This window comes from Malurus melanocephalus, unplaced genomic scaffold (assembly GCF_030028575.1).
Source record: "Malurus melanocephalus ecotype Western Australia unplaced genomic scaffold, MMel_1.1 scaffold_882, whole genome shotgun sequence".
NCBI classification, from domain to species: domain Eukaryota; kingdom Metazoa; phylum Chordata; class Aves; order Passeriformes; family Maluridae; genus Malurus; species Malurus melanocephalus.
Genome location: NW_026624114.1, coordinates 98,945 through 126,870, shown reverse-complemented (window position 1 = coordinate 126,870; position 27,926 = coordinate 98,945). Strand labels below are relative to the sequence as shown.

General features: G+C 41.9%; 1 protein-coding gene across 1 annotated transcript in view; it reads left to right on the top strand.

Moving 5' to 3' along the window:
* RAPGEF6 (Rap guanine nucleotide exchange factor 6) overlaps positions 1 to 27,926 on the top strand; it is a gene marked incomplete at its 5' end in the record, with an annotated part of 96,615 nt that overhangs the window by 25,290 nt on the left and 43,399 nt on the right. Inside the window, one exon of the mRNA XM_057385861.1 lies at positions 24,954 to 25,085. Within this exon, the coding sequence (XP_057241844.1) occupies positions 24,954 to 25,085 (132 nt within the window). The remainder of the gene's footprint in view (positions 1 to 24,953; positions 25,086 to 27,926) is intronic.

Genomic DNA, 27,926 nt, shown 5'->3' with positions numbered 1-27,926 from the left:
ACATTTCAATATACTGGATCAAACCCATTAGGTGCTTTACCATCACTAATCCTTTCCTTTTTAAATGCTATAAAACACTGTGGGTCTTTTATAACCTATTTTTAACTATCAGGTAAATTTGCTGAAATGGTCCCTTTTATTGATCTAAACCAGGTAAGACTGACTTAGAACCTGTCTCCACCTGCCTTTTGTTAAACCTGGGCACAGCATCTTCTGTTTGGAATATCTGTTAATTTTGATGAGGCTATGGCTGATCACTAGTTCTTGAGCTGGAGGATGGTCCTCTTTGCAGCTCATTGCTTTTTACTGTGTTTATATCCACRCTTCCTCTTTTTGTACTCTTTAAAAAAAGACTTGACAGAATTTGAACTTTATTAACAAATGACAGGCTGAGAGAGTTAGCACTGTTCAGCCTGGAGCAGAGAAGGCTCTGGGGGGACCTTAGAGCCCCTTCCAGTGTCTAAAAGGGCTCCAAGAGAGCTGGAGAGGGGCTTTGGACAAGGGCTGGAGTGAGGGGACAAGAGGGCATGGCTTCAAGCTGACAGAAAGAGTAGTTTAGATAGGTATCAGGAAGAAATTCTTCCCTGTAAGGGTGCCAAGGCCCTGGCACAGTTTGCCAGAGAAGCTATGGAAGTGTTCAAATTCAGGCTGGATGGGGCTTGGAGCAGCCTGGGACAGTGGAACTGTCCCTGCCCATGGCAGAAGCTTGGGTGTGGATATTTTCTAAGGTCCCTTCCAGCCCAAACTGCTCTGGGATTCTGTGAATCACAAGAAAATGTAAATCTTGCTGAAATCCACGGGTCTTGCAGTGCACTTAGAGGATGAGAAATGAATGTCATCGTTATCTCTGTGGAGGTGTTATGTGATCCAAAGAGATAACGCAGGTTCCTTCTTGCTGGTGCTGTTTTTAACAACGTGAGGATTTTCTCCAGTCTCCATCTCCAGTTTTGCGTGGCCCTGGTGGGATCCCAGCTCTCAGGAGCACACATTAGTTCAGGTTCCAGAGCCTGCCTTAGCCAGGCACCCTGTGCAGGACAGGACCGTGGCAGAGCCCAGTGTGCTGCCCTGTTTGCAGCTCTGCTGAGCTCCTGCAGTGCTGTTGGCGTCTGTGATCAAAAGCAGCCGCGTCTGCAGCGYGTTCACTTCCCGTGTGGGCCCCGTGGGGTTGGTTTGTCGTGGGCTGAACACAGAGAGAGTGTGGGTGTGGGTGCAGCATCCGGCACTGTCTGCTGGAGGAGATGAGATGTCTGTGGATGGAGCCCCCATCCTCATCTGCCAGGCTGGGCTTTGTTGGTGAGGAAGAGGCTGTGAATCAGGTGGTGGTTAAGCAGCTCTGTTAACGAGTGGTGTAGAGGTGTCTGCTCCCCAGGCCAGGCAGCCGAGGGAGTGGGGGACTCAGCCTGGAGAAGARGARGYTYGGGGGGACCTTCTGGGTCTCCACAAATCCCTGAGAGAAGGCTGGAACCACATGAGGGTTGATCTGTTCTCCCAGGTAATGAGTGATGGGATGAGAGGAAACAGTGTCAGGTTGASCCAGGGAATGTTTAGGTTGCATGTTAAGAAAAATTTCTTCCTAGAAAGTTTCAATAAAGCATTGGAACAGGATGCCCAGGGCAGTGACGAAATCACCATCTCTGTAAGCGTTCAGCAAATGTGTGGTTATGGCACTGAGGACGTGGTTTAGTGGTGAACGTGCTGGTGGTGCTGGGTTGATGGTTGAACATCCTGTCTTGGAGGTCTTTTCCAGCCTTAATGATTCTGTGATTGTGTGGTTCTACTGCTTCACTGGTGGAGCTGGAAACAACCTGTGGCAGGATCCCACTGGCATCCAGCATGGGAACCTGTGCTCGGCATCTTGAACTCGCCCTGGTCTGCCGAGCTGTCCTCGGGCACTTCCCTCTGCTTTTGTAAGCAAGGGGAAAATTGCCAAATGCATGTTGGCTCATATTTTATTTTACATATTGATTTTGTCTGCTCGTTTTGTCAGCAGTGTTACTTTCAAGGGCTCCTTGAAAGTCTGCCGCTGGTTATGATGGTCATTAGCAAAACACCAATCCTCAAAGTGTGCTGTGCATTAAAAATCTTCCTAGGAATGTTCATAGACCACTGGTGTTTCCCAATCCAATTAATGAGTGTCTGCAGTTCCAAGCAAGTAATGACTTGCGTAGGATGCGCACAAAGTACAAAAATACTTAATGAAAATCCTGCCCTTTGGTTAAAATACGTGTTTTTCTGATTAAAATTCTATTTTTTTTTAAAACTAAGAATGTAATGCCACATGTCAACCCCAATTTATCCATAATGAAAGTGGTTGTTTTTCAAAACTTACATTCAGGAGTTTCCCTGAAGATTTTACAGATTTGACAAGCAGGTTATATATAACCCACGATTTACAGGAATCACYTCAGTTTGGAGGTGACATGTGCAGCTGTGTAACAGCAGTTAAGAGTGATGCACAAATGAAACTACATCAGACTGAAACTAGGGAAGGTTTATTTTAAGCAAGCACCTGTATTTACTGAAATCTGGCTTCTGGCAAGAGTGTACAGCCCTTCTCATGGCCCTGGGGAGAGGCTGTGGTGGGGGCAATGCCACCGTGTTGGGATGAGGCATCATTCTGCTGCAGGACAGAYRGACAGACAGACATTGTCCTKCCTTGCCAGGCTGTGGCTTCGGTCCTGGAACAAGGTACTGAGTTTGGGAGAGCTGCACTGTGAGGTTGGTAATAGGGCTTGTTACCCATTTTCTCCGCTCCTCAAGGCCATGCTGGACAAGGCTTGGAGMAGYCTGGTCTAGTGGAAGGATCCTTGCCTGGGGCAGGAGAATTGGAACAATATGAACCTGTTCTATGATTCTTGCCTCAAAGACTTTTTTTGAACCTTTCTCTATCTTGAGTAAGTTGAGCACTCAGTTGTACGTCTGCTCCCTGCCCAGGTGTTGGGGTGATGATGGGCCCCTGTTCCCAGGGTCATCCCACAGCAGCTCTCCCCTTGCTCAGCAGAGCAGCAGAACTGCACTTGTTTGTGATAATTCAAGAGAAGCTTGTGGATATTTTTATGCTAATTTCTTACTTGTAGTCCAAACACATCAGTGTTTTTACAAGTGAGCACTTTCACCAGGAAGCCTGGGACTGTCTGGACGCAGATCCTGAGCACAGTCTGTCCTTTGCAGAGAAGCCATCCCGCTCTGTTGACTGGGATCAATCTGGAGACTTGCTCAAACCTTGACCTCAGCTGGTGCTGACAGTACTGTGGGAGGGAKGTACTCTTGTGGCAGAAAAACCTTTCAAAACTTCTACATGAATTGCAAATTACCACCACAAGAAGTAAAAATTAAGTTACTWCTTTGGTCTCCACACAATAACCAGTTATCTGTTTCTTTCTCCTTTTATTTATACCATCATAGACATTAACTCAGTTTCTTGGAAAATGCCTGTGAAAATATTTTATGTAGCATATTCAGAGAGTTAATCTCTGTTTTGATGGACCCTAAGGGTTTGGGTGGCAGTTCCAAAATCATTAATTCTTTATAAGCAACCTCTTATGCAAACTAGATGGAGAAGGATGTGTGAGATTTGTGCCCACTGCTCATAACTGCGTTGTGTCACTCGGGGATGATGGTAAAAGATGCTCTGCACCAGAGAGATACTTTGTTCTTTTTGGAGACTTAAAAATCTTCTATGCATGRGTTGTACTTCTTTGTCAGATCCTTGTTTTTAACATTATTGTTTCAGCCTCTTGAAGTGACAAATTGGGTGGCTTCTTGTGGGAATCTGACAGGGTAGTAGCCAGCAAGCTGGTTGCCTGTGTGCAGGGAGATGGTAGCATGCGTGGATCTGTTTKTTATTTCCTCTCTTCCATCTGGGCTGTTTCTGTCCAATATGCTCTACTCAAATCTAGCRGCCTGGTTATAGTCTCATTTGTAGCCAACTCAACCTTTCACTTAGGTTTGGGTTTCTCCTGCCTTAGAGAAAAGTGGTGTGAAGGGTTATTTTGTATGTTAGCATCCTAAGGTTTTGGAGTTGTTGGGTTGGATGTCACGTAGCAYTGAATGATTTCTTTAAAGGGCTGTGATGGTGTTGTTTTCAACTTTGTGTTCAAGGTAAAATGGATTTCTCATTTAGAATATGGAAATTCACATCAACTCAGTCATGTTCTTGTGAACCTCATGGACCAATTTAGAGACTGAGAATATCCTGAGCAATTTTCAATAAAAATCACCATCAGAAAATGTCAGTGCATAATGCAAGCATTTCCCTGTTGGAAAACAGTTCCTTGGAAAAACTTGGCATGAGAAACACTGCCTGTATGAGAGAATATSTAGAACAGTATCTTTGGTTTTGGCATAGAACTGATTACTATCTAATGACATTTAACAGCATTTGTAGTTTAATATTTGATATTGGCATCTTTCTTAATAGAGATATATCTGACAGATAAAATACTTGACTAAATGGGACCATTATTGTATCTTAATTTGTCATTGTTCCTTACCTTGTTCTTGCAAGTTAGACTGGTTTTGTTCTTATGTGATGTTCTTATTTTCTAGTTTGAGGTAAAGTAGCCATACAGCCTGTGTATGTAAAGTAGCCAAATGCCTGTATTGTCTTTATGATTTTGATTTTTGTTTCCTTTAAGGTTTGGTTACAGTTGTGGTTTGTYAGTTTGGAGTGCAGGTATGGCACTGCCTCACCCCTTGCTTTATCTGCTTGATCAGTTTCTCAGGTTGGGTGAGAATAGCCAGGCCTTTTCCTGCTGTTTTCCCCTCTGTGGATGGAGGACCCCCAGATAAATGACTGCTGGGGAAAACTTTCTCTGAGCACACTCAGCTTTCCATTTTTAAGGATGATAAGGGCTGGGTTTTACCAGAAAATGAGAAACTTTGGAAATCACTTCACTGAGATGCTCCATCTGAGGGGTGGAAGCTGCTCTGTGGTCTGTGCTCTGTGCTGTGCTTCCCCCTGTCCTGTGCTGTGATCCCCCTGGCCTGGGATCCAGATGTGAGGATCTGCAGAGCCTCAGCACCTGATACCCTCCCCTTTATTCCCTGTTCCCTCTGTTACTGAGCTCAGGCTCTGCTGATCCTGGCTGGTCCCACCCAGGGCAGCTGAGCTGTGTGCATGAAGTCTGTCAGGGTAGGACTCCTTCCAGACACAGGCTAGGCTCCTTCACGTACATTCTGCAAAATGGATGCACTGACCTCTAATAAATGAGAGTGGACTGTTCAAAATTGCCCTTGCTTAGAGAGAAATTTTGGTAGGAGGAGTCAGATGCCTCCCTCTTCCCACTACCAGCCTTCCAATTTGGTGTTAATCCTCAGGCAAAAAGACAAAAGAAATACWGGGAGTGGCATTTTAATGATTTTTTTAACCTCATCTGTGGACTTAATGCACTATTCTGAAGGTCGTTTAATCAGAAGCCTTTTTCTTGTGAGAAGCTTGGTGGTACCTCRTGTTCTAAATAGTCTTAATATACCTGGTTTAACTTGAGATGTCATTTTAATAAATAAGGGAAGAAAAAATGGTATTGTATATTGGTTTTTATTTCAACTTTTAGGGAATGAGAAAATGCATACATGGGTGGGTTTTGCAGTTTCCAAATGGGAGGCTCTGCCTGGCCTCTGAGGTCACTGTCAGCTGAGGAAATCATGGCCAGGTCCGTGTTAGGTTTGGGAGGTGATGTCACATTTGAGACCAGATTGAGGTTCTGTTTAATGAGCAAAATCCTAAATGTATTTGGGAAATTTTGCTGTGGGATATGGGCTATTTTGTCCTTTCAGTGTCTCTGGGTGGATTCAGTCCCCCAGACTGACCCTTCTGGGCTGATACAGGGATTTTAGGGTTGCAGACCTTCCCAGAGTTCCCCACCCCTTGCTGAAATGAGATGTCAGGAAGGGAGGGGCGTGGTATGAAACATCTCATTTCAAACTGTAGAAAGGAACTTTATTTGTCTGAGCAAAGGGGGCTTCCCCCTTCCCCCCCACTGCCACCATCCCTGTTTGCAATGCGGATCATGCTCTGCCCGGCTCTGCAGAGCGTGTGTGCCGAGACAGAGCTGCAGGAKAGAGCTGTAATTTATAAATGTATAATAAACCATATAAATCTGAATCGCTGCAAACAGGAGATGACCTTTCCCTGCTTAACACAGCAGCTGAAAAAAGATGGTCGGGGTAGCGTGAAAGCAGTGGAGAAATTCAATCCATGGTGCCTTTTTATTGTTCCTCCTGTGTTGCTRGTGCTATATTTAGAAGCTTACATCACTTCAGGGATGATGACAGTCTCTGCCCTCCCTCTCCCGCTCTCCCCCCGCTCTCCCTCGCTCCTTCCCTTAGGATGGATCGTGTTTTCATACTACTTATGAGTCCTACAGATCTTTGGGTAGGATTTTTCTACAGCCTATTAGTAAGTGCTGCCATGGAAAGCGTTGTATGGAAGGATGCGATGGCACCAYGGAATGTCACCCTGAAGGGGAACAGGAGCTTGTGGTGCTGCTTTCCCTGCCTCCCCTTAATAAAAGTGTCAGGAACAGGGTGGAGGTTGTATGTTTTTTCCTTTTTTTCCTGAGAAGCCCTCTTGAGGGGCTGACCATGCCCCGACAATACAATGAGTTGATTCTGGTGTTTAGGTTCAGAGGTGGAGAAATCAGGATCAGCATGGCAGTGACACTGAATCCAGAGAGCTGTGCCAGCATGGCAGGGTCTGCAGCTGGCTCTGCCTCCTGCACCCCTYGCTCCCCATCGCCTGCCTGTCCAAAAAGATTTAAAGTACTCAAATCATGGAAATAACCTCTTGATGCAGATGCCCTTTATGCTAAAGTATTTCTGCATTATGCTGCTATGTCTGGCAATTCCCACTCAGAAAACTGTATTAAAATGAATTATTTTAGCCTGAAACATCTTTTCCTGAGTGTGTGCAGTGACAGATCGCCTTGTGAGCAGCGGTTGCCTTCCCCAGCCCCCACCATGGGCTTGGAGTCAGGATGAGACCGGGAGCTAATGCACTCAAAACGGGGGGGGGACAAGAAAAGGTGTCTGCTTGTGGTGAGCACTGTGGGGACAGTGTGTCAGGGACGGTGTGGCAGGGACAGTGTAGTAGGGACGGTGTGGCAGGGACAGTGTAGTGGGGACAGTGTTGCAGGGACAGTGTAGAGGGGACAGTGTGGCAGGGACATTGTGGTGGGGAGTGTGTCAGGGACAGTGTAGTGGGAACAGTGTGGCAGGGACATTGTGGCACAGACAGTGTGGCAGGAACATTGTGCCAGCAGCTGCCTGGATCTGAGGACAAAAGGACAGAAGTCCTGCAGCCCCAGGCCCCTGGGCTCGCTGGCAYGCCGGCAGCTCGTGCCTCGTCAGCCAGGGCCATGACGGCTTTGAGACCGTCACCATCCTCCCTGCTGGAGCTGCACAATGGGCTTTGCTCGCTCTGATTGATCAGGAAAAAGTCGTGCTGCTCCTGGGGTACCTTCTGCCAGCAGCTGCCGGTGCTTCCCGCCTGTGCAGGGCTTGCATTTGTGGTGTCCTTAAATAAGGGAACACTGTAATCCTGCCTAACTAAACATGCATTTGAATTATGAAAGGCTTTACTATCCTTTTAAAAACATCCCATTTTTCTGTGACTTACTCTTGTAGACAATTAGAATGTGTAGATTTGGTTAACAGTCTGGAGGATTCAGGTAGCATTATGAGAGGATAAAGAGAATGATGCAGAGAAATCTGTGGAGTGGTATTTCAGCATGGAAATAYATCAGTGTTAAGGAACAAAGACCACCTTTAATACAGAGATTGTAGACTGTTTTTTCCTTAAGATCATCCGAAAACTTGGATTCTGGCTAAAAACGTGACTGGTGATTTTCTGTCTGTGATTCTGCTCAATGCTGCAGCTCTTCTCAAGTATCTTGATTGTGATCACTACCAAGCCTTTGTATCAGATTTTTTTTTTCATCTCAGAGTTGCTCTAGTTTTGAGATTTGTCATCAAACAGACGATTTATAAAAAACTTACAGCCTTGTGCTGCAGGGAGCTGGGGCTGCAGAGAGGCATGYGTTAAAGTAAATAAATAAATAAATAACTGGATGAAAGCAGAAAGGAGTGGGGGGATGCCCCAAAAGCCRGGGTGTGGAAGTAGGTCAGGTTTTCCCCCCGCCCGGGGCTGGGCTGCGCAGCGCGGGCTGCAGCCCCCCGGGACCCCCTCCGCCGCCGCGCTCATTGGCGGCACGGCCACAGGGATGATGTCATCTGCACTTAAAGGCAAAACTAGGGAGGAAATAGAATTTCGTTCCCATTATTGAGCTGGTGTTTACAGTAGTTGTAAAATATGGCATCSGCGCCAAAATCCGTGCTGGATCGGGTTTGCTGCACAATGCAGCGGGGTGAAACCGGGAGGGGGAGATCACCCCTTAGAGCTGTCGGGGACAGCAAGGGAGGGAGAGAGGGGGTTTCTTCAGCTGCATGGGGTCTTTTCTCCTTGGTGTAAATTGTGATTATGCTAGCCATAATGCAGGTAACACTRCATAAAAGTATTTGGGTGTTCACTGCTGCTGAGGATTTATCCTGTAGCATTACAGACATTTAAGATGCTTCTAAATGCAGTTTTGTGAATTATTAGAAAAGRTGCAATAAAGCCGTGTGTAAGATGAAGCTGAAATATCCAGCCTATTGTTTAGTATTGAAAAAGCAGTAAAAGAAACAGCTATTTGTGTAGCTGTGTAGTGCTTTGTAAAAATCTAAAGTAGTTAGAATGCTTTCAGCTTTTAAAAATCAGATAGACTGTGTTTGCAAATTTTGCCAGCRCAGGATTGAAGTTCTTATTGTCCCTTATGTTTAAATACAAATTAAACTCAGTATTATTTATGGACCCTGGTTGCATTTATTATATTTTGTTGTTTGTTAAGAGGATGAGTAAATTCAGACATTGATGCCAATGCTTTCCTTTTAAGATAGTTTTGGAAGGTACCAGGGGAAGGTTTTTCTTGGTTGAGGTGCAACTCCCATCCTAAGTGTTGGACTCGATGATCCTTRTGGATTTCTTTCAACTGCAGATATTCTGTGTTTTTGTGGTAATTTGGGTTATATACTGGGAGGAATTCAGCTCCTGGATGACTGCTGAGGAGCTGTTGGTGTGAGTGGAGAGTGATGTCCTGTTGGTACAACTTGGCTTCAGAAAYGTGAGAATCCTCTTCCACATGTCCCTTGGCACAGTAGATGAAAAAGAGCTTTCTGTGGATTGCCTCAAACTGCCTGATTCAATATTCAAAAATAAGCAAGGAAGCAAGACAAAAAAGGCATTTTTGGCCCTCACTGYCGGCAGGCCCCCCTTGGCAGCTCCATTTGCACACAGGAGGTACAGCCATCACGGGATGGTTTTGTTTTGGAGAACTACCCTCGAGCCTGATGCGGCGACGAAAATTCTTTCCAAAAAGAGGAAAACAGCAACAGTGAGTGCCCCTTCTTGCAGATGAAGTAAATTATCCAGAGACCAAAATAATGTCTTTAACAGAACCTGCACCCTGTGTCCCCCTGCCTGTCTCCTCCCTCCTTTCCTCCCTTGCGCAGTAGCAGAAGTCATTTGCCTTCTAGGAACCGAAAGCATCGCGGCAGACCCGGCTCAAAGGTGTGGGATCTCCGAGATCCTCCCTTGGAGAAGCTCTCCAGCATGCTGGGCTGCCATCCAAGACTCTTAAGCTCCTTTCAAATATATCAGTTTTTAGTTGCAAAAGGAGATTCTAAAACTGAATTGACTACTGCAGAATTAAGGCAGTTTGGGTTAGAAACAGAATTAGTGTTGTTTGAGGGGGRAAAAAACCCCACCCTGCAAAACTTTTAAACATGGTTTCAAAACCATTAAAATTATGAGGATTATAAACATKACTTTTCAATAAGAAATTTACTTCTCATTCTGGATAAAATCTCTGTATTGTGTAGGATGAGATAAAAGTGTCAGGTCTCTAGTGTGACACACATACATAAAAGCAAAAATTTTTTTATTGTGAGCTGATCATGGGTGTATCTGTGTGCATGTGAATGGCTGCATATATTTATTTTACTTATTTCTAAATTTGGATGCAGAGATGAAAAATAATCCACCCAGATGCTGTTGAAAGTGTTAGTAGACACATGTGATTAATTAAAAAAAATTTWAAAAAATAATCAGAATTCCAGCATATCCATGAATAGACGATAAAATGATTTAAAAGCTGCTGTGGAGCAGGGTGTTTGCTGWGCAGTTGTACTGATATGTGTGTTTATATTAGGTCAATAAAGATGCTCTGTTGGCTGCATCTGCAGATCCAGTAGCCAATTGATCTAATGCAGTTTCTAAAGGCTTTCTATACAGGTGATGTCATCCTTTTAGCTCCGTTCCCCTCCCACTCTCTTTCCTCCTTATTAGATATTTCATCTTGCTGCGGAGCATCCAATCGATGGGAGCTTCTCCTGAGGGAGCTGCTGAGAAGCAGGCAAAGATAGTAGGAATTAGGACTCCAGCAGCCAGCCTTGCTGTAGCCATGGACGTCCTGTTTTGTTGGGCATTACAGAAATGTTTTAATTGGAAAAGCTAGGCGTGGGTTAGCCGTGCTATCTGACTGATGCATTAGAATACTAAGCAACACTGCAGAGTTGTAAACTGCATTAAAAAAAGAGAGGGGGGGGGGAAGAGAAAAAGGTTTGTATTGCAGAGGCTTTTAATACATTCCACAGTGCAAACCTGTTAGAGCATATATCCTGGAGCTACAGTCCGGATGCTAATTCAATTTCTGCAGTTATGATGGACATGAGTATAAAGAAGAAACTTTAATATCCCAGGGTGTGGGATTCCTGGATCGCCTAAGATGCTGAAGAACCTTTGCAAAATTTCATCTACAATATGAATATGAAGTTTCTGAAAAGTGGACCCGAAGATAAGCCACTCGTAAATGCATTTTAGAAGAGAAAAAAGAAATTTGAAGAATTCATACCTCGCTTTTTAATGTATTGTTGCTTTAACCTGCAGTTCTAATCCATTTCTGAATTAATTCAATTTTAGCAGCACTTTTTGGGTGCATGCCTCTTGCCTGGAGGAACGTATGGATATTTGTATTTGAGAAGCTAAGAAACATTTTGATTTGAATTTATGTGCTTGTTAAAACTGGAACATTTTTATAGGAATAGCTGCTGCTGCTAACTCCCTGCAATACTGAAAACTCCTCAGATCTAGGGGAAGCTGTAATTGAATTCAGTGTGAAATCCAAACCTGAGAAGTTGCATATATGTACATTTGCTGCTTTGRTATACGATTTTTAAAGAGAAAGCAGAAGGGATTTTTCTCAATTTTTTTTCCTCTGTGGCTTTTATTTGAGAAAGGAAACTTTTTTTCCCCAGCCTAAGAAATGGCTTTTCTTGTTCGATGTTACGCCAACTGCCTACAGCCCTGGGCCTCCAAAGTAAGTAAGATTTTGTCTGTGCTGCATTTCTGTGACATGTATTGACAGCCCTGGTGCTGTCTGAATGTTCCCTTCTCATTCCAGCAGCATGCTGGGTTGAAGATACTGGAATCCTGGCTGTGCATTAATTATTCTTGTGGAATTGTTTCTAAACAGGAAGGGGGGGGACCTAGAAATCATAGAATTGTTTCATATGTGAATAGCTTGMAAATTACCAGCAAGTAAAAAAAATTGCCAATTGCTTATGAAATGTGTTAAGCTTGTTTTTTAGCCTGTAAATATGAAGTGTGTATGAAGCCTGTAAATATTATTGAAGTGTAACATTTTTATAACTGCTGGCATATTTTGCTAACTTGAAAATATTGGTATCCAAACCCACTGATGTTTTAATTTTCAAGCTGTGTGAAGCTGTACTGCTTGTTTCCTTTGTGCAGCAGCGTGGAATTGGTTAATTATTTAGCTGAACTATGTAATTACAATTAGCTTTAAAGGACCCAAATTATTTTGTGTGTCTGAGAATGCAGYATTTCTGTGAAACTGGGGAGGGAAGGGTGTTTCTTTTAAAGGGGATAATGAAAGCTAGAACATTCGAGCAAACCCACCTTTGAGATAAAAGCCTTTAAAGAAATTTAAAAATACACCATGCACTATYTATGAGACTCTTACTATTCGGCATGCTCAGTCAGAAAATTAGCTGAGTTTCTGGTATTTTATTAAGGCTATTGCCAAGAAGTAGATGCCTAAGACACCAGAATTGCCTTATAAATCTGGAGCCAGGCATATATTCATTATTATTTATTTAAATTTCATATATACTGGGTGGAAAAAAGGTTCTACAACTTTCTGGCATTAGGAGGCAGTGGGCAAAATAACCTTGTGTTCATGGCAGCGTGAGATACAGCATAGACTTTGGAGAGGAGATCTGCTCTTGACTTTGGTCCCAAAAAGTTTAGAGTCCCAGTGACGTGATGGTGTGGAAAGGCACAGGGAGAAGCCAGCTGGGTGTGTGCACTCCTGTCTGGGATGGTTTTCCCTGTTTGGTTTTCATGTCTGGTGCAATGTAAAGGGAAGCTCGCGGCGTATGGGGGCGAGAGCGCTGGGCTCTGGGGTTTCCCTGTGCAGCTGCCAAAAACCAGCCTGGAAATGCATGGGTGGATGTGTGGCTGAGTTTTGGCTGTTTCACGTGTGCTGAGTCCACCCCATTGCCAGGTGAAGTGGAGCTGCAGGTCCTCGTGGTCCTGGTGTAGCTGGGCACCGTGTGCTCCGGGAATTGCGGCTCCTCACCTTGGAGTTCCTGCTGGAAAATCCCAGCCTGTTGTATCACCATCCCTGCCCTGGTGCACATGTAGACTCTTCCTTCCCTTTCTTCTCTGCAGACATTAATTATGAAAGGCTGAGTTTACTTAAGCTTGACTTACCTGCGCTGTCCTTCTTAAGAGGGTTTGAATGTTGTAATGCTGCTCAAAAACTGGGATTGCTTAGTCACCTTGGTACTTCAGCCGGGATTGCGCTTTCCACAGAGTTGGGGCTGAAGTGAGAAACCACAAAAAAGAAGCCCTGTGCTCAAATAAGGGCTTCACAAGGGTAAAATAATAATGTAAAAGAAGTTTTTTACCCCTKTGTCAGCTCTGTGGACTATATCCAGTGGATTGCTGCCCTGCCAGCCAAGCAGTTTATTCACTCMGTTACTATTCATAAATGAAATGGTATAAAATGTTGGGAAGGTTTGTTTTTTCTTTCTTTCTTTCTTTCTTTTTTTAATGGGTGAGAATTCTGGTTTTGCATTCCAGTCTATAGCTAAAAGTTCTTTACCTTTAAAACCACAAAAGATAAAGCACTTTTATTCCTTTCTGAAAAACCCTACCAAGCCCCCCAAACTTCCTGGAGCCCCCCTAACTTTTCAAGAGATCTGTTCATGCTGTTTGGTAGCTCTGAGGAGAAGYGTGCATAGGATTGAACAAACTGATGAGCTGAATTAGGTCTGAGTTTGTTCCATTTTGGTTTWAGCTGAGCTTTGTGCTAAAAATCTGTTTCTATGACAGGTGTTTTATAATAATACATAATACAGCAAAATAAGTGATATCAGAATTTTAAATATGTAGGTTTGTAACTTTTGACTTGGAAATGTCAAGTGTTTTCTGACACTGTTTTGAAACTAGAACTTAGATTTATGTAGATCTGTCCCAGTAYTGTTTTAATTGGTTGCTTTTAAACTGGTACAGGACAATATTCTGAAAATGGGCTGTTGACTCAGTTGTAATTACAGCTGTTCTGGATGTCACAGTRTGATGATCCATGGATTGAATCAGAGCAAGATGAAGTCATATTTCTTATGACTAATCATAAAGGTAGGCTTTCGTGAAGGTGGAACACTTCTGAAGGTTAACCTCAGCCTGGGGAGGTTAATTGGAGTGGCTGTGGAGGGGCAGAAGGGGCTTTAGGAGCTCGGGGGGTACCTGGCAGACAATCTGTGAGTGCAGGGGGTGTCCACAGCAGTTTGCACAGCACACACAGGTCAGTGCTGCACTCACCCTCATCCCCCTGAGACTCTGTGGCTTTTGGCTTCCGAAAGTAAAGGGATAGAGGAGACTTGTGTAAAGCAATCGATCCATTCTATTTCCCTGCACTAAGAGCTGCTAAAAGGAGGATGGACAAAGAGAGAGAGAAGTGAATGTGGTGAATTTCTGCAGTGCCCTTTCAGCYCCATGCAGGCACTTGTGGAGGTCATCATATTTCTCAGACTCTGTTGATAATTGGAAGCGTGTCCAAGGGAGATCCCCCTCTCCTGGCTCGAAGATGATGGCTGTCCTCTGTGGTTCATCTGGAGGAGCAGCACTGCACATGGTAAAGGATGGGCTCTACCCCGGRGACCGTGTCCTTTCTGGAATGATAGACTGTGGAAGATGAGATAAATAGATGCAGGCATCCGTAAGGAAACGTGGGGAGGATGATAAGCAGCGAGGAGTGTGGTGAGCTGAGATCAAAGCAGTGCCAGCTGTCAAGCCACTCTGACTCTGGAAGAGGACAAGGACTTCACATCGGGTTTGTGGAGATCTGTTTCCACAGGCTGGTTGTGTTGGCATGGACAAGAGACATTCAACTTACATTAAACAAAACTCCTGTGATGCCAGTGCAGTATTTGAAAGCAAAAAAAAAATTAAATAATTCACAAGTATCTCAGCAAGATTCTGGTCATCTTTGTAATTCTGATCATAACTTTCTCTGTTCAATTGTCTGTGATGCACTTTGTGGTGTTGGACTCTTACCTGTAATTGTGCTGTGAAGTCATTATGAAAGAGAGCTCTAAAACTAATCATTTAGATGTATGGGGTTCTTCTSTAATAGAAATTTTTTGCACATCTTAAAAATTTTTCAAGCCTGGAATATGCCCRCAGTTACTCTGTTTGTGAAGCACGAGGGTGTGATGGGGAAAGTATGGAATGGTTGGATRATGTTTCTGTAGAGGATATTTAAAAGGGATGCTTTTTGAGATAATGTGCTTTTTATAGAAAATAAGAGTTTTTGAATTAACATTTAAGCTTCTAAAATGTTTTTTCCTGAAGGAGAATAGTTTAATTCAAGATCCCAGGTGCATGTTAAACTTACCTTATGGCAGTAGATGGTAATTTATTTTCTCTAGGCTTCTCTGCTCTTCTCTTTCTGCTGTTTAGATAAAATCTAATAATGTGAAGCRTAATAACAAGATACATTTGCTCTGTAAAAGTTTGTGTTTGGGTTAGAGCAGAAGACTTGGAGTCATTTTTCAGTCCCATTCCTACTTCTGGTGTTGTCTTAGAGGGACGTGATGCGATTTTTGGTTATTTATARCTAAAATCAGTGTAACCTCATCTTCTGATTACAAAGCACATCAGTTTGATCTCCAGGATCTTGAGTTGAAACCTTCATGCAATTAAAGATTTATTTTCAGCTCCTTGGAAGAAAAGCAGAGCTTTGATAGTGTGTCCTTGATTTGATTCGACGTCATCCTTATCTTTGCTAATGTGCTTATGTGGAAAGTAGCCCTGGTAGTTTGAATTTTAAATGTTTTCAGAGCAAATAGAATAACTGATCCTTTGCTTTGTTTTTTGAGTTGGTTTTGATAAGGTCTTGCTCTTCCCCTTGGCCCTGACTGTCCCACCAGTCTCTCTGTGTCTAGCCTCCAGCCCAGCCTTCAGCATCACAGAGCAACCCTGGGGGTGATTGTTCTTTGAGCTCCTCTCCTGGCTCCTCATGGTTCTCTTCCTTCTTGGGACTTTGGGTGGCATGGTTTAGCCCTCMTTGGAGTTTTTGGAGTTTCAGCCAGCTCTTCAGTGTGTTCATGGTCTTTCCTACCCTGTGTTGTCTGATCCTTTCCCCCTTCATCCGCTGCTCAGGATTGCTTTGATTCTCCATGTTATTTGTAGGAACACAGCCTCTTGGTTCCTCTGTGCTGTGATTCCTGAGCACTGGGGGCATGAGGGCTTCGACTGACAAATGGCAGTTTTTCTTACGCTTTGAAACATGTTTTTACATTTTGTTAAACTTGTTAAGCGCCCTTTTTGCTTGATAGTTCATTAAGATAAAAATGGTTTTGTGTGCGCTGTGTGGCCATTTACTCTAGAAAACTTGGATTTTCTTACACTCCTGTGTATAATACATTAAAGTGAAGTGTAAGTACACGTTGTACTACTTTTCAACAGAAAAAACCTTTTCCTGAAGTATTGTTTTTATGGGAAATTGTCTCTTAATATGCAAATAAACACCWATCTCTTCTTTTATTTCCTCCTAGACTCTGGTTTAAACCTGCTTTGTTAGAACTCTCCTTACAGCTACAGCCAGGGTCGGGGACCACCCTGTTTTGCTCCTCTCACTTCCACAAATGCATTTCTTGATGAATGCAGAAAGAAGATTGGTGCTCCTTTGGTTTTTTTTTTGTTTTTTTTTTTTTTTTGTCATGTACAGGATCCAAGGGCCTCCTTACCCAGCTCCTGGCTCGGAGGGAATGCTGACAGCATCAATGTGCTCACCATCCTGCCATGTCCTTGGAGCCCTGCTCGGTGCATCCCTGCAGCTGATTGTCACCTGCATGTCATTACTGTGACGTGGGGTTGTAGCAGCCTGAGGATGTGTAAAGAGGGATCGTCATCACTGCTGGATTTTACCAATCCGTGTATCTAAAAGTTGATAAATTATTCAGTTGGTGAAGCTCGATGTAGATGTGAAATTTTATGTGCCCTGCAGTACTGGCTCAGGATGAGAGTTCCCAAACRTCAGGTTGCTGGTGGCTGCTGGAATTCCTGAGCTCCTCACAGAACTCAGAGCATCACTAGTCCCTGTCACAGTTTGTTTTCTACTGTAATTATTTAGAAAAGGCTCTTTTTATTATTCTATTAATTTTCAGTGGTGAGAACAAAGAGTAAAATTTGAACTCTGGCACTAGGAATAAGTATTTTTGAATATTCCTGTTCCATATTCAGAATAACAGAAACACGAATATTGATATTTTAAAAAATACTACCTTGTGAATGGACCAGAGAAGACTTGTTCTTAGTAAAGCCACATTTTTTTGCAACCATCAGTTAGATTTACTTGCTGGATGTTCCCATGACAGTGGAACTCCCATCAATACTGGTACAGTTTTTAATGGGTGAATTTTCAGACCCACTTCTTCAAAGCTGAGATGTTTGCGTGTCAGACACTTAGCATTATCGTGAGTTAAGGCATAGTAGTAATCCATAATTTAGACATACGAAAACCAAATTAAAATTGCATTACATGTGTGGTTTAAGGCAATGCCAGAATTTAGTTTGAAATTCTGTCCTCATGTCACCTTATTGTAACTAAGGAAACGTAATACTTCAGAGGATTTTATTTTCTGTGGGCAATAGGAGCCATGAAGACCAAAAAGCTCTTGACTGCCRGGGGCATAGAACAGCCTCTAGGGATTATTAATTCTTTTAGATTTTTTTTTGTGTTATGTGTGCTTTTTTTACCTTATTGTAAGCCTAGAGATATTTTAGGAAGGCTTGAGGGATGGTTTTTGAGGCACTGCAAGGCTGTCATGAATGATGTCAACTTGGTCCTTATTTCTTTGAGATTCATGCCTGTAGTACTGATAAAAACTAGAGTAGGTACTATAGATAATGAAAGTTGTTCTGAAATAAATACCATCATGAAGTTGGTGTAGTTGGATAGGCACCTTTTTTTTTCATGATTTTACTGAAGGGTACAGGATTTTATCTGAACCTGTTGGGGAAAAGGCCTGAACCATCACTTGKCTTTAAAAACAACAAAAATCTCAMCCCCAGACATCATTGRTGCTCTTTAAAAATTTGAAGAAGTCTGGTTTTGTGCCACTGTGGAACCATCTGTGGTCTTTAAGGAGGAAATGTTTTTGTTTGCATTAAGTCTGCGGACTGATGTCAGCATGGGTAATTTGGCTGGGCTCATCTTACCCTCTCTGTGGACACCTAAGTGGTCTCTCTTTATATCTCAGAGGAGTAACTTTCTCCTCTCCCATTAACACAGCTCTAAGTGTATTTTAAACTTGAGCAGAATTGCAGCTTGTATGTAATAGGTTAATGTAAAGCAGAGTTAATTTATACAAGTGCTTGTGAAAAAGGTTACTGAAAATTCTATGGAATAACTTCAGAGAAGTTGTGGGTTTTAGTGGTTTCTTGTTGATTTACTGACAGGATATATGAGATGATTAAAATAATTTACTGATGCCAAGAAAAAACGTTCAAGAGGGTTTTTTTCATTACTTATATGGAATAAATGGGATGGAGGAGCGGAAAAAGTGGGATACAGAAAGGATTGCTTGGTGAGAGACTGCCCACCTGTCAGTGGGAGTGAGCAGTGCTGCTCCTGTTTCAGTAGGCTGTAGAAAGGAAAAAATAGAACACATTAAATAGATTAGTTATCTTGTATAAATGAACAAGCTGTTGATGGAAACACAAGCACAGTGAGACCAAAACAGCTTACAAATAACATGGTGGAATGTAGAGTTTGCTGAAGATCTAGTKCAGTTTTAAAGGTATGAAAGATCAAAAGTATCGAAGAGAAAGTGGCATTTGAAAGGAGTGGAAGGACGTAGACACTGAAAGGGAGATGTGGGAGCTGGGGAAGACCTGTTCCCCAGGGCTGGGGTCCCATTCAGCTCGCTGATCAGGTGATCTTTTTAGTTTGACTGTTTGCTTTAATTTGTAAGACTTAAAGCAGACATGTTTGTTGTCTTCTTGGGTTTTTTTTTTTTTTTCTCCTAATAATTGTTTTTAACAGTCCAGGCTTTTTGTATCATCTGAGAAAGGAAAATTGCTGTCCTTAAACCACTTGGGTGTGATGGAGGCTGAGCAGGAGTGTTTCTTAGGGCTCAGAGGTTAGCCAGTGTCATCGCATCAGTTAACGCTCCAAGCGTGTGTTAATGGGCTCCARCTTAAACCAGTGAAAACCTCTTAATGGAAAACCTCAAGCAATAAACAAAATACTCAATAGATGTGCCTTAAAACTGGGGCTGTTTGTCTTGGAGAGCTGGTTTTCAGAGCGAGATGATGGGTTGGGGGTTTTATGGTGACCCAACAGCCGTACGTGTGCCCCAACACCGCAGGGCTGCGCCGTGCTTGTCCTCGGGTGTTCCATGGAAAATAAATCCTGTGTTGTTTCTGAATATTACTCTTGCTGGCAGCATTTCAGGGAACTTCAGAAAAGCAAATAAGGTATAAGGTTACCGACAATCTGTAAAACCAAGGACAGAAAATTTGCTTACATAGCCTGGAAGAGGACAGACTGTTCCCTCAGAGGCTGATGCTTCTGCTGTGTCCAGACTGGATCGATTGGTTGTAAACACCTATATGGGGACCTCACAAAACTGATAAAAAGCTTGGCTATCAAGGRAAGGGGTAAACCTTTTGATTCTTTATTGCCTGTTTTCTTTCCATTAGTTCAATTTTGGAGTAAATGAAAAGAGTTAAGTGGGTTGTGCTTCCTTTAGTAATTTGTTTTTTCACGATGAGTCCTTTGGCCACTGTCCTATAGTGGGATCTTTCTGAATATGTTTAATAAACACATCACTTACAGCAGTTTAAAACATAATGGTGAAGCTTCTTTTACACATAGAAAAATGTAGTTCACAGGTCTTGTGTCCCTCTGTCAAGACTATTTTGCAAATTCATGTTGCCTGTGCCTTTTCAGGATGTGTTTTTTGGTTATCAAAGTGTAACAGGGAACGCTGATACTTATTTTCAAAACTTGCAGCACAAACCCACAGGGGCAAAGATACCAGTAGATCCTCAACTCACTATGGAAATAAAGGATGAAGAGCCAAAAGAGGTTCTACTGTGGTAAAAAAATTGGGAATAGAAAAATGTCTCAGTTGAGCCATTCTGTGACAAAATTTAACTTTTGACTTCTGTGCTTGCCTTTTTGTCTCTTTAAACTCTGCAATATCTTTCTATAGCCTTTATTTTTAGCAGACCCTTCCTGGGGAGCRCATGAAGAGAGGTTGTTCTCAGGCTGACCATCAGTTTTAGTGTCCTTCTCAGAGGAGTTGACGGGCGGTCATCTCGTCAAAGGTCACATCCTTTGCTCTGTTGGACAGAGCATGTGCAATCTTGAAAGTCTGTTATAGCAAAATGAGGTTTTAATTTAATTCCCGAGTATTCTGTGTGACTTCACTGCTGAGAGTAAATGGTGTTTACGTGGGAAGTAAATGTCACTGCAGACGCACTGTCCTTGGTCTGCTGGCCTGTGAGCTGTACCATGGATCAGAGCTGATACTCCCATTAATTTAAAAATTACAGACACGAGGCTTGGTGCAGATACACAACCTTGTACTCACCTTTGTTAAACTTTACACAGTCCTTGCTGGAGAACAGCAGGAAACCTCAGCTGTCTCTGGGAGAAACCATCACGTCATTGTTCTGCTCTTGTTACCAAACTACTTTTAGAAATTTGGTAATTCTGTATAAAAACAAGATGTCCTGATGTCTGTTAAAGAAAAAGACAATGAAATCACGTACTCTTTGTAAGTACACTCTTTATTATGTAAGAGGAGAAAGGACAGGTTTGGGGCTTGCAGAGGTTTTYGAAGTTTCTCTGGTTTGGCAGCAGGAGTGCTGCTGTCCCTTGCTTTGGTGCTAGGTTGGCTGCACCCATGAAATGGATGGAAAAAACCAAGTTCCTTGTGGACCTTTGGACTCTTCACCTCAGGATTGTTTTCAAGGCTGCTGTGGGGAAAGTTTAGTATTTTGTGCATGTAATATTTTATTAAATGTTACTCAGTACTGGTTTTTACACTTCCATGTCCTCTCCCCCCACCTCCCCTCTTTTCTGGCTGAGCTGGCTATGTTCTGGCAAATGGGATGGGATCACCCTGTGAACTCTCTCCCATAATTTCACATACCTTTAACAAAAACAAATCTAGTACTTCTGTGTTAGTGTGGCCTGGCAGGGTGATGATAACATTAGGATGAGCTTCTGAAGGATTTAGTCTTTTTTTCTCTGCTTTTTCTTATTGCAATTTGCAATATCTTTAAAAATTCCTTGTTGATCCAGCATTTTTTTGTGTAATCACCAACTGTGTTTTCCTGACTCTGTGGGAGTGCAGAACTGTAGGTAGCTGTGCTGGCCATAACTTCTATTTTCTTAACTTTCTTTCTTATGCAGCTCTGAATTGCAGTGTGGCATTCCAGCAGGGGGTTTGGTCCTAAATATCCCTTTGTTGRGAAAGGTCAGTCACAAGGATGTGCTGGCACTGATGCAAGGACAGTCTGTGCCAGCATATCAGATGCACTCATATTCCAATTCCAGATTATCCTTTCTTGTGAAAAAATGAAATTGTTGTGGTTTAAAGTGGCAACTAAATAGTCTATTGGAGTGTTTATCAGAATGTSGTGGTTGTTTGGGGTTTTCCTGTCTGTGGGTGCTGGGGCACACATTTAGCCAGAAGATATTGCAGATACATATTTCTGCATCTGAAAGCATCTGAGGTAGGCATAGGTAAATGCTGCTATATTGAACTTGTTTCCCAGTGCGTGATTTCGGAAGATATTGATGCGATTGTAACAAGAGTTTCCAAGTTTCAGAAAAAATAGTCTTAGTCACCAATAGTTAAGACAATTTTATGTCACTTGCAGCAACTTCCCTGCCATGACCAGCGAGTCCTTCCCGTGTCCGCTGTCRTGTTGGTACAGAAACATCTTCTCTGTGCCTTGCTGCCTAGTGAGCTCTGCAAGAAAGAACAATCACTTTGGGTAATAAAAATGACATACAAAAGACAGAAGCTGTGATTTATTTTGGGAGATCGAGTAGAGTGGCAAGCAGTACTTTAAAGGTCACTTGTCTCAAATAAACCTTATCTCTCGCTCAAATTTAAAGAGATACTGCGATGTTTCCTTGCATCCAACTTGCATTAAATGTCTTTTGCAAGAATATATTGCAGAGTCCAGCAGGAGCATTGTGCATACCCATGTGCTTTATGGGTGGTGGAAATAAAGGGGAGTGCTGGCAGGGGGTTTGAAGAGCAGTTTGATTAATTAGTTGATTAGAAATATTCCTTTGGGAAGGCYGGCAGTGCTTTCAGTTGGTCTTCAATAGGTTTTTGTGAAAATGGCATACAAAATATATGCACAGCCTGTTTGAGAGCCGTGTCTTGTTCCATCAGTGMTTAGAATTAGAGAATAACGGAATGATTTATGTTGGGAGGGACTTGAAAGCTCAGCTCATTCCAACTGCCTGCAATGGGCAGGGACACCTTCCACTAGATCAGGTAGGGCCCCACTTCCCAGTATAGGTATGGGAAACAGTATTCATCTTAAGAATCTTAAAATCTCAACTAAATTAGAGAAGCCAGGCTGTATGTGGCAGAGTGTGTGGGTGCTGGGATGTCTGAGCCAAAACAGGCTTTAAAAGCACCAGTTTTTAGTAAAGGGCAGGCACCTGCCTTTGTTCTCYTGGGAAATCCCACAGAATTGGTTCTGCTCTTGGTCCTGCTCACTGTTTTATTGGCGCTGTTTTGAAGGTTTGAGAATCTGGATAGAAGGGAGCTTAAATTAGATTTCCTTGTGTYTGTGTTACCACAGTCAGCGTGGGTTTTGCTCATGGACTAAAAGATTGGAGCTAAAGCCGGAGCTGTTTATTGGAATGGGGAGGTGATGAAGGTGGGGACAGGCTGAGGAGTTCACAGCAAACCTGTGGTCTTTAAGCTAGAGACAGTGAATCTGTGTGGGCTGGTTTGTTCTGTGATTTCCTAAACCTCCTGGATTTTTCAGTTCCTCTGCCCTTCAGCATCTCAGCACTGCCAGCAGCCCTGCCCTGTCCATTTTCCAGTGAGTGCTGTGGCACTGCTGGATGTGCCCTCCCTGGAACATCCCTCCACAGGAGCATCCTCCACAGGAGCATCCTCCACAGGAGCATCCTCCAAAAGAACATCCTCCACAGGAGCATCCTCTACGGGAGCATCCTCCACAGTAACATTCTCCCCCCACACTGCAGGATCATCGGGGAAATGTCCGTGTCCAGGTGTCCGAGGCTTTAGGGAGGAGAATGTGCCACTCGCTGCCTCGTGCCCATCAGAAGTGGAGCCTGGAGAGTGCTGTTCTGTTGTGGCACAGGATTCTGTAGGCAGTGTGTCATTTAGATTCCAGAAGTAAYCAGCCAGTGCTTCAGACCAGAATTTAATCAGAATTACATCTCAGCTTCACTGTTGCACTTTTTGTTGTAGTTGAGAGGTCACGTCTCAGTGTACACCAGCTCTTCCCATGTGCTGACAGAGAGGTTACCTGCTGGCCACTGGATTGGATTTTGYCACCTGAGTGCTTTGACCTTTTTGCTGTTCCTGAATCCTGAAAATAAGTATTTTCAGCCTGTCAGACTTTTTCTGGTGGCTAAACATAGGCTTCAAAGTGCTTTGGATTTAGACCGAATTCACTACAGCTTAAATCAAGTTCCCTAACACTAATTCAGCGGTACCCCTTTTCCTTCCCCCTGCTTCTTGGATGGGGTTTTGGTGTGATTTTCTGAGAGTTGAGCAACCTTCTGCTTTTCAGACTTTCTCCTTTTTTGTGTGACAATAGATATGATTTTGTAGTTGAATATTTTATACTTTTTTTTGGTAGCAAAAATCAAAGCTAGAGGAAGGGAAAAATTAAGATGGTGAGAGAATATTGTATTCTTTCTTAATCCRTATGGATGATTGGGTTTGAGTAGTGATTGCCAATGAGAATATCAATGGGAGTTGCAAGGGATGCAAAATCCCCTATGTTCCTCGTTACAGTTTTGATAGTAAAATTATGTTACATTGTCAGAGGGTCTCAACATTGCTTTTTTTCTGGGTGTGGGGAAGGTTTGGCAAGACCTGTGGTGCCACTTACGTTTTCAGAAAATATGTGAACTGGTATTTGGTAAAGTGCTTCTCTTGTGTTCTCTTCAAATAATGGACATGGAATTGTGACTCTGAATCAAAACCTGTATATCACTTCTCTTAAGTTTAGGTAGTATTTATAAAACTGATACCAGATCAACAATATTTTACAGTACTGTCCTTTAATTTGTAGGACTGAATAKCTGGTGGCTGACATGACTATGTAGAATTTTGTTTGTTTATAGAAGAAATATTTTCATTTTGTTCACAACACTTGATTCTGTCGGAGTAGTTTTGGACTTTTTGTACATCAGAACTTTTAAAAAAAGAAATAGTGTATAACTTTTATAAATTATAAAAACACCTAGAGAATCTATGATTCCTTGATACAGTGTTCTTTTTATATAGTTGAGTATAATTTTTGAAAATATTGGAAGTATATGTGGCAAAAAATAAACCAGCARCTGAATTAAAGGACTGTTTATTTGATAGTATTCCATGCAGCTCTGAGTCTTCAAAAGCTACTGCTGGTGTTTTTCAGTGGAAAGAATATGTTGTGAACTTGAGTTATGCACTAAAATTTATATAACTGTATGTGTGTTCATTTATAAATAGATTATAAAATAGGGGTGCCGCTGTACATAGCTGTATCAAAAAAATGTGTAATATTCTTCCTGTGTACTCCTTTCCTTAAAGAAAATTCAAAGGCCATTACAGACTAAACCTTTTGTTTAGTTTGCATTGCTTTCTGTTCTACATTGATATTTTCTAAAGGTTATTCCTGAGCTCTGGGGTGCATAAATTGAATTTATAAAGAGGAATCCTGCTTCATAATGGATTGCAACGTCAGCTAATGTTAAATACTRTGGGCTGTTTGGCCATCGTCATATATTTGTCATCTTGGGGTATATCACTTAACTGTAAATATCCCAGACATTTSTTTTATAGAAAGGTGCATTGTTTTCCATCAGTTTTATAAAATACGAAGTGTGATTGGGCCAGCTTGAACTAAATGATTTTTTTTTTCCTAATGTAGGTCAAATTACGGATTCAAATTCAGTTTGATTTTGATTTAATAATTCAACAATACAAATTCGAATGCATGGCCGAAGTTTTATGACAAACTTTGCCTTCAAATCAGACTTACACRTCTTGTTTTCCTTTCTTTTTCCTGCCTTTCCCCAAATCCATTTCATGTACAGCTTCCAGCTGACCTTACCAAGATGCATCTCACGGACAATCCTCATCCTCAGGTGACTCACGTCCCCTCCAGCCAGTCGGGGTGTAGCATTGCCAGTGACTCTGGGAGCAGCAGCCTGTCTGATATTTATCAGGTAAGACTGCWTTGGTTTCATATTCTCCTTCCTTGATGTTAACTRTTCCATAAACAGRAAGAGTGACCCTTTATCCAAGATTYTGGGTAAAACCTTGGTGCTTTCAGGTATCCCTGTGCTGCCYGTGGGACTCGCCRTTCCCACAGATACAGAAATGCAACAAGCWGCTTGTAAAGCTCTTCTTGTTGCTTTTCACATCTTTCTGTACCATCAAGTATGCTGTGGCTTTTAAAAGTCACATTTGTTGATTTATGGGATCATTTTTCTTTCTGAAATGGAACAAATCTCATGAAATCAGMCTTGTGTTTCCAATACCTTCCTTGATGATTTGTATTTATTGCTAATAGCAGATGTTCAGTTTTGCAAACAAAAGCATGATAATAAACCCACTTTCTGCACTAATTGACTGTGGAAATTCTAGTGTGGCTTGCTGAGAACAGAAGTTGGCTGAAATCCAGAGATAGATTCATTTGTTTACAGATAATACACTTAATAAGTTACCTGTTCTTGTGTTAAATCACAGAGCTYGTTTCATGGGTATTTATATTCTGGTTGATGAGGGGGCTCAGCTTGGGTTTGTGTTGATCAGTGATTTCACAGCTTTTTCTCTTCCAAGTTGCAGTCTGACTACAGTACAGAGCGTGGAGCAGTTGTTGAGCACAGTGTAGGTGTAACTTGATTTTAGACACCTGTTCCTTCTCCTTRGGTCCTGTCTGGATATTATTTCTATACAGATTAATGGTATCTATTTATAGCAATATATTGCTTAGGGAATTTTAAAAATAAGACATTAAAGCAAAAATTCCTTAAGCACATTAGAAGTGTCTCTGCATTTTTGTCCTATTTAATCTACTCCCTTACTGCTTCTTTGGATTTGCTTGCTGCCAGCTAGGTCAGGAGTAGCTGGCACCCCTGAGAGTCTCTCCAAGATGCTTCTTGAATTTTCTTATTTCTGAGAGGCTGTGCTGGAAGATGGTGTTCTGAATCTTGATTCTTTTTACTGTTTTTGTATTTTCTGAATCAAAATTACATCAGAACTGATGTTAGGGTTGAGAGAGTCGAAGAGCCTGCAGCTCAAGGGACACTGGGGCTGGAAAAGCATTGCAAGGGCATCATGTGAGGGCAGAGTGCCAGCACTGCCTACCTGAATAGTTTGGGGAGGTTGCTCCAAGTGAAAAGCACTTAAAATATATTATTGATAACAAAGATACTGCTCTAGCAATGAAATCTTGTAATGAGTGAATGCTCCATCGTGTGTGGTTAATTGCCTTATGTCTACTCATCAAAAATGACAAAAGAGCATAATTGCTAAACAAATAAAATTATATAAATAAAGGAAATGATAGAGTAACATTTATATGCACTGTAGCAAATAAACAGTGACTGGAGATTTTATATTAATTTTTAGAAATTAGGACTTTTCAGGTAAGAATTTTCTTTTCAGGGACATTCACTTGTTTGGTTTTGGATCCTGAAGAAAACAGGGACATCTGTTAGAGAATTCCTAGCTGGCCAGTTTGATGCTGAGGCCGGTCACCATGTCAGACTTGAGTGAGATCTTGAAAGATAATTTTACAGCTGTGTATGGTCAGAACTGCAGTGACATTAAACCTGAAAGATAGCATTAGAGAATCAAGCATTTGATAAGCTGTGTGTGAAAAGAAGACATGCAACAGACATGTTATGAGGGGGTGAAAATCCTCAACAACCCACAGTGATCTTTCTCCCCCTTATTTTTTCAGTCAGTTTTTAGTATCTTGTTCTCATATAGCTAATGTGCAAACAGTAACCTCTTAAAAGATGCATTTTATGTGCATTTATGTATTTTATGGGTTTTATTGCAGTAGCTGTAACAGTTAGTGTTGGAAAAGTCTTTTACTGTTTGTCACAAATCTGTAAGTGATCACYAGATATTGCTTAGCAGTTGATAGATGTTGTGTAATAATGCCATGGCACAATATTTAACACAGCATTATATTGCAGCAACACATCAATATAGACAGATTTGGAAATCACTAAAAAGAAAACTGTTTTCCCCCAATATTCATCATATTATGAAGGTAGAGAATATCTCTAATATGTAATAAACCTACTTTTTGAGTGTATTAGGTCAGTAATTGAAAGCATTTTTGGTACAAAAAAACCCAGCTTTTCAGAAAGTATTTGGAAAATGATGCTTTGCTTTTGCTGTCAGCTTCATATCTATTACATGCCAAGSTCTTTAGGAGTATCATTAATTTCATTAATATTCTGAGTAATTTTGATTATTGTAGCCTTGAAATGAGCTTTTGAATTAATGGTATCTTAACATTAATTTTTACAGTAAGKAGTACAAACATCATTCCAGAATCGTAAAACATGATTAGAATGGTAGAACCAAAGAATGAAACAATGTTTTATTAAGATTTGGAAAGATTTTCTCTTCATCTGTGTGTACTGCGTTCATCAATGGTGTGGAAATGAGGTTTCACTTGTTCCAGCTGCCTCTCAGCCCAGGTTAAAGCCCATTTCCAGTTAAACAGGAAATGATGAATATAAAGCTTAAGGTGAGATCAGCAGAAGAGGATTCATGCCTGTAAGCTCTGCCGTGGAGACTTTGTGTTAAACCCTGAATTAGGTWAAAAAGTGATGAATATTTGTGAGGGTGTTTTTATCTCTTGTCCTGGACTGTTGCTACTCCCTGTAGGAGATTTCAGTGTTTTGGTGTCTGAAAGATGAGCACCAAAGTGTCCAAATGTCCAGCTTACTTGGAATGCTGCAGAGCAGTTGTCTTTCTGTTGCACTGTAGACCTTTTTTAACTATAGAAATTAAGTTGTTCCTTACAATACGTGACTACTTGC